Raw genomic sequence first — 6,788 nt, 5'->3', positions numbered from 1 at the left:
TTACTCTTTTCTTTACAATAAGGCTTTCAAATTAGTCGTGGTTGTACGGCAGTGAAGCATCGGTGTTGAACACTGATGTCATGCTGTCGATGGTGATGATGATGATGAAATTTGGAGAACTAGATGGTAGTAGTTACGTCCCATAGTAAGTGCGTCGCTGAAGGACTTGGGTGGCCATTTGTGCACGAATTTCTATTACGTTGCACGCAATCCTTCAGTGAGTGGGACATGGCAAGAAAAGTTGGTTGCGTAATCGGGGTGACCTTAAGATTAGATGTGATTGCTTGCAGGCAACGTAACATCAAATTGGAAGGTACATCAATAAGACACAAAGCAATTGGGTCTGAAAATCGCTATTAATCAACTCACCCACGAGGAGGAGGTCGAATGAGCTTCTGCATTATTACATTCCGTGCATCACGTCCGCGAATGTGGAAGTTTTCTTGCTGCTCCAACGTAGCACCGTCATCATCTTCACTGAAACCGGCGCCAACGGATGCCTCTTGAGCTTCGATGCGATCCCATGAGAGAGAACCTAAGGAAGCATTACCAATTAATCGGAAACTTACCCAAGTCACCACCTGCAGGCGACTGAATCGGGAAATTTGCGAAAGTGTTTGAGCCAGGTGACTGGAAAGATAAAAAACCTGGTATAGCCTACAAGTGCTCGGATTAAAGCTTTAATAGCTTAGCGAATTGAGAATAACCTAAACTAAACAACGAGTGGTATAAGTTTAAATACCGAAATTGCACGCAATTACCCGAGTGAGTTCGACTATTCGTTGTACGATGCCCTAGATTCCGGTTTCTGCTATAGGGAGTGAAAGAAGGGACGGACGGGATGGACGAGGGAAACAATCAGCATGAAAGCAAGGAAGAATGGGGCTGGGACAATAAAGAGTGGGTAGGGACTGGGAGCAAAAACAAGAGCGTCCACCGATACGCCGTTCGGAGGATTTTCTTCCTTGCCCAGCAAATAGGCCAAATGGTCCCATCAACTCCAAAGCTACTAGGCGAACGATTTCAACGCCACGGCATTAAAGAGGGATGGAGAGCGGGAAGAGAGAGAGAACGTAGTTACCGTTTTCATTGAGTGTGAAAGTTCGGGACCACATCAAAACAACCAAAATTTGAATGAATATGGAAAATGCAAGGACCACATCAAAACAACCAAAATTTGAATATGGAAAATGCACAAGTCTCGCTTCGTAGAGAAGAAAGCGACGCAAAAATTAATTGAGGTGGTGAGAGGTAACTTACTCGACCTTTACTAGCACTCTCAGCTTCCAGTGCCATTACCTTCGCCGTGGCCGAGGCAGCTGCCGCGGCTGCTGCAGCTGCTGATGACAAACTGGAGTTGGTCGGTGTAGGTGGATCTTCGGGCGGTGCGATTGCCTTCCCAACTCGGAGGAACTGACCTCCTAAATCAAACATATTCATGCTGGCGACAGCATCGTTAGCCGCCTGTTCAGACTCATACTCAATATAGCCAAAGCCACGATGCTTCTGGGCTTTGGTTGGATCCACGTGTAACCTTCAAGTAGGATGATGTTAAGAAGACAGTAAGCTTACTTGCAGGATGTTATCTTCCCAAATGCTTCGAAAACCAAGGCTAGATCGTCTTCGGAGAGATCAGGATGGACTCCAGCAACGTAAACTTTCTTTTCCAGTTTGTACTCCGTGACCAATTCATTAATTAGTGGGTCTGCTTGTGGGAGATTGCTTGGACGTCCTACTTTCAGCTGTCTGCCACCTAAGCTGGCGTTATTCATCTGTTCCACGGCCAAGTGGGCGGCTTCGGGAAACTCAAATTCAATGAATGCAAACCCTTTATGCTTTTGGGTAGCCGCATCCCAACTCATGGTCACGGTGCGTATGGGCCCGAAAGGTTGGAAGGCGGTTTTGATGGAGTCTTCTTTTAAATCGTAACTAATGGAACCGACGTAGATACGGCTCAAAAGATTTAATGTCTGTGCCTTTTTGGTAGCTGGCGTCTGTTGCAGCTGAAGTTGTCGCGTCTGCTTGGCCAATGCTGACTTTATGCTCTCTTCCATTGCGTATTTTTTTGCGCGCTCTATAGCTTCGCGCTGTTCCAATTCCAGCTTCATTAGCATGAAGGGCTGACGTGTAAGTAATGATCCAGGTCCATTGTAGACGGGTCCAGCTTGATCATAACCCATTTTAAGCGAATTCAAAATACTAGCGCCTGGCAGCGATAGGCCCAAATTAAGGCCAGTGTTCAATCCCGTCAAATTTATCATCGCCAGGTTTGTCGAGTTAATCCCGTTGGGTAGAAGTAACTGTTACCGTATGGAAATAAGAAAAAAATACTTACGGTAGAAGGATTCATCGCTTCATTCACGAAAGAACCACCTTAGTTGGGTGAGAACCAAAAAACTGAAATACAAATAAGAAATATGTAGACGATTAAAGTAAGATTTGAGTAACTGACATGAGAATCCACTAGAAAACTAATTTCTCAGTCAGTTAAGAACAAACGCCCAACATAGCGACCAGCTGATTACACCTGATAGAAAGCTGAAGGTGCAATTGTTCAGCTGTAGCAACCTTTCAGCGCCTAGCTCCCTGCCACTGTTGTATAGTTCTTCAAACGTTTCATCATTTATTTCTAAATCACTCTTCCGTTTTGAGCTCTGTGTCTGTTACGGTTCGGTCACGCAGCGACCAAACAATATGATATGCGGATTGTGGCAATACTCTATCCCCAGCTATGTTGCTTGATCCAGACTCCTAGCACGGCAGATAGTAAGAAGACGAAAAGACACAAACTTTAATGATCCAACAACACGCGATCAACAGGCGACCATGGGGAAAAATGACAATGCATACATATATTCATAGTTTGACCATGAAGGTGCCGGAAGTTCGCTAGCACACAAAAAAATAGAGTTTTTGGGGGATATTGATATCCCCAACAGTGTCAAGGTCTTGGATGAATAAAGTCTAGCTTTCGGGCCCTCAGTCTTTTCCATTGTCATTCTAATTGTCGTTGCACTCCGACCCTCGTCGTAAACAACAATTTATTCATCCAAAAAGTTTTCTTCGAACAATGGATCGATTCTTGAGTCCTGAACGATTCGATACCGACCCCAATACTCAAGACTCGGCAGATACCTGGGAGCATTGGTTTTGTACTTTCACAAACTTCTTAGTCAATTGGTTCTCACTCACCAGGTAAACTGAAAACCTTGTTCAATTACGTCTCTCCTAGTGTTTACCGATTCATCAAAGACTGAAAAGACCATGAATCAGCGAGAAACTTACGTGCAGCCGAAAAATGAAGTTTTCTGCCTGGCATCTTTTGAACATTTGTAAACAGCACGGAGCTCAGAACCTTGATCAGTTTGTGCAGAAGCTTCGCAGTTTATTGCCAGGCTGCCGCTTTACAGCCGTCAATGCAGAACAGTATACCGATGAAGCGTCACGAAACGCATTTATTAGTGGACTTTATTCCAATACTATACGCCGGAGACTGCTGGAACATAAGTCGCTGGATTTTAAAACCGCACACGACCATGCAAAGTCCCTCGAACTAGTGCAAACACAGTCGTTGTCTTTTTTGCCGAACATTCAACTCCCCTGTGCTACCGTATTGAACGACCCGCCAAAGTCTCAATGTTTTCAAACGTCATCGCATGAGCAGGCGACTGCTGCTAGTGTGGGGTCTTCATGTTTCTTTTGTGGATATGCTTGTCACCCGAGATATAAATGCCCCGCTAAATATGTGACCTACAAAAACTGTGGGAAGAAAGGTCATTTTCAAAAGGTATGCAGATCTACTGGTCCGTGGAACACCTTATCTGTTTCAAGTGCGCTATCTTGCGTCACTCCAGCGGCTCCCGAGTGTCTAAAGGAAGCAGTCACCGATGTGGAAGCCAATGGTATCCCACTTCAAGCTCTTGTTGATACTGGTAGCTCAGAAAGTTTCATTTCCGTCGTAACAAGTGGTCTGTACTACCATCGTCATCTGAGATAACTTTGGCATCTATCCAACATAAAAGCTTTACTCTTAAACATTACTTTTTAACGCTGAAACACAAAAAAAACAAGTATCCCTCTTTTAAGTTTTCAGTATTACGTGACCTCTGTGTAGATATTCTGATAGGACATGATCTTCTTAAGCTTCACAAATCCCTGGAAATCTCATTCAACGGTGACAAACCTTCTTTTTCCCTTTGTGGTCTAATTGCTGCATTTCGTTCGTGCTAAGAATCTCCCATTCTCCCTAGAGGACATCCGACTTGTCATTAAGCAGTGTGATGTGTGTGCGGAATTCAAACCACGTTTCTTCAAGTCATCTGGTGGTACACTCATTAAAGCCACACAAACGGTTGGACGTTTAAGCATCGGATTCAAGGGACCACTGCCTTCGACGACTCGAAACAGATACCTACTGACGATCGTAGACGAATACTCCCGTTTTCCGTTGGCCTATGCTTGTCCAGATACCAGTTCGTATACGGTGATATCATGCCTTGTGCCACTCTTCGCCACATTTGGCTTGCCAAGTGTCGTGCATTCGAATCGTGGCTCATCATTCATTTCGGATGAGATCGAACGATTTCTTCATGAAAAAGGTGTAGCCACCAGTCGGAGCACTCCATACAACCCAAGGGGGAACGGTCAGGTGGAAAGATTAAATGGAACTTTGTGGAAAGCTATTACGCTTTCATTACCATCGGGTCTTCAAAACAGTCATTGGGAAACCGCTTTACAAAACGCACTCCATTCGATTGGTTCTTTGTTGAGCACGGTCACTAATGCCACTCCACACGAGCGGATGTTTCATCACATCGAAAATCTGCTGTCGGTACGTCCTTGCCGCAGTGGTTGCTTTCGCCAGGATCACCTCTAGTCGAAGAGGTTGAGCTCCTGGAATGTAACCCTGAATACACATATGTCAGACACCCTAACGGCATGGAAGAAACGGTCTCCCTACGTCACCTGGCGCCTTCAGCAGATTTCGGATGTGCTCCAGCATCCGAACAGCAGCAACCGCAGTCCAACGCTGATTCATTTATTAAGCCGGAATTATCTGACTCTGCTTCGGAAACTGAAATGTTGAATTCTTCTGAACACCCATTGGTTGTACAACAGCGGACACGACCGTATGTCTTGCGCAACAGAGAGGTCTGACGTTATTCAATTATAAAGCGAACTCTTGAGAACTTTCATCTCTGCGAGGGGTGAATGTTGTATATTCGCTCTGTTTTTTCAAACGTTTCATCACTTACTGTTAAATCACTTTCTTCCGTTTTCAGCTCTCGGTGTCAAAGTTTTGGATGAATAAAGCTTAGCGTTCGGGTCCTCAGTCTTTTCTTATTCTGACTGTCGCTGCATGCCAACCGTCGTCGTACACAACAGGTTGTACGTGGGCTGGGCTACTGTCAGGGTGCCAACACCTAGACAGGAGGACGATTAGGGTCTTCAACCAGACTTTAGCACAAAAGCCCGACTGCAAACCGGCGGCTTTTTGGCGGGAAGTGCAAATGCGGAACAAGCCGCCACATGTTCGACCCGAAACCTGGAGGACCAGGGGACTGTGTACCTGCCGCAAGGTGAATGTATGATCGATGCAACCCCGGCAAGGGCGGATAGTGACAGAGAACATCTTTGAAGCTATAATTACTAGGTTGGTGCCTCGATGGTCTTAGCACAATGTTCAATGGCATTGCTGCACTGAAGCAATGAAATTGCACGTCGACAATGGCAAAAGGGAATCCAAACCAATGCGGTTCCAGTTAGTCCATCCAAAGGACAAGTGAATGCGATCCAGCTGAATTGCTCTCTAAAGTGTTCAGCCCATCATCCTGTGAACGGATTGAGGTCCTGTTGGGTACAAACCCAAAGCAAAGCTTGGATCGTAATTAGTGTTCAGTGACTCAGCGTGCAGAATCATGGATGGGTGGGTGCAAGGCTCATGTCAAAGGACTTTTGTCAGTTCATCCGAAAACGCTTGCGCCCTAGAAGACGAAAGCGATGTCGCATGCACATTCCAGATTGACAAGGTTTAAGTCAACAGCTACCTGAATAGCAGGGTTTTTGAAGATGTAGTGACGGTCTCATAAATCTTGTCGATTACGAAAATGACCAGCAATAGAGGGAGTGAATAGTCTTGTCAACAACTACCTTTTGTACAACAGCGCATATTTTTCGAGAGTAAAAGCTCCACAAGCTTCCGGAGCATTCCTTGCTGGGTGTCTCAAGGACCGGTGAAGAATTGAATGCGTCTTGGAAATCCAGGAGTACTAAAATGTGGGCCGCGTGTGCACAGCGTTGCTCTAGTACCTCATGGAATATGGAGATTCAGTCAGGCCTTGAGGTCATTGGTTCCCAGACTTCATCAGGTGAGTCCTCTTCGCCCTCCGGCTCAATTTTAGCTAGCTCGGTCTTGCTCTGTGCCTCTAGGAGAGCCCGCTGGAATTCTACCTCTCCCTTAACCTGATACTCCTGGAGCTGAGCAATCCATAAAGCTTTCATAGCTACAGTGCCGTTTCGACTAGATGAACAAAGTTACTTGCAAGAACCGGGGCGCGAAATCCACTGCATTGCAATCGTTTCCTCCGCTTGTTGGTGTTGTGCGATTTCCAGGATGGGGTCCCTGTGACCCCGTCTGTGCTTGGCTGGAGATGTTGCAAGAAATGACGGCTAATCGATGTCAGTGGTGTTCTTGCTGCCTGTTTCCTTCCAGATTGTCTGATTGAGCAGTTGGAGGTGTATGCACCTCAGTATGCTTTTCATAGGCCAGCACTAGGTCCCCTCCCTCA

At 45.8% G+C, this 6,788-nt stretch overlaps 1 protein-coding gene across 1 annotated transcript in view; it reads left to right on the top strand.

The window, feature by feature from the left end:
- Window positions 1–1,417, top strand: part of T265_09011 (hypothetical protein) — a gene marked incomplete at both ends in the record, with an annotated part of 19,000 nt that extends 17,583 nt beyond the window's left edge. The window contains 2 exons of the mRNA XM_009174972.1: window positions 818–1,073; window positions 1,284–1,417. Of these exons, the coding sequence (XP_009173236.1) occupies window positions 818–1,073; window positions 1,284–1,417 (390 nt within the window). The remainder of the gene's footprint in view (window positions 1–817; window positions 1,074–1,283) is intronic.
- Between the last annotated feature and the right edge of the window lie 5,371 nt (window positions 1,418–6,788).

This window comes from Opisthorchis viverrini (assembly GCF_000715545.1).
Source record: "Opisthorchis viverrini unplaced genomic scaffold opera_v5_249, whole genome shotgun sequence".
Taxonomy (NCBI): Eukaryota; Metazoa; Platyhelminthes; class Trematoda; order Opisthorchiida; family Opisthorchiidae; genus Opisthorchis; species Opisthorchis viverrini.
Note: the sequence above shows the minus strand (reverse complement) of the source record. Positions and strands in the feature narration are given on the sequence as shown.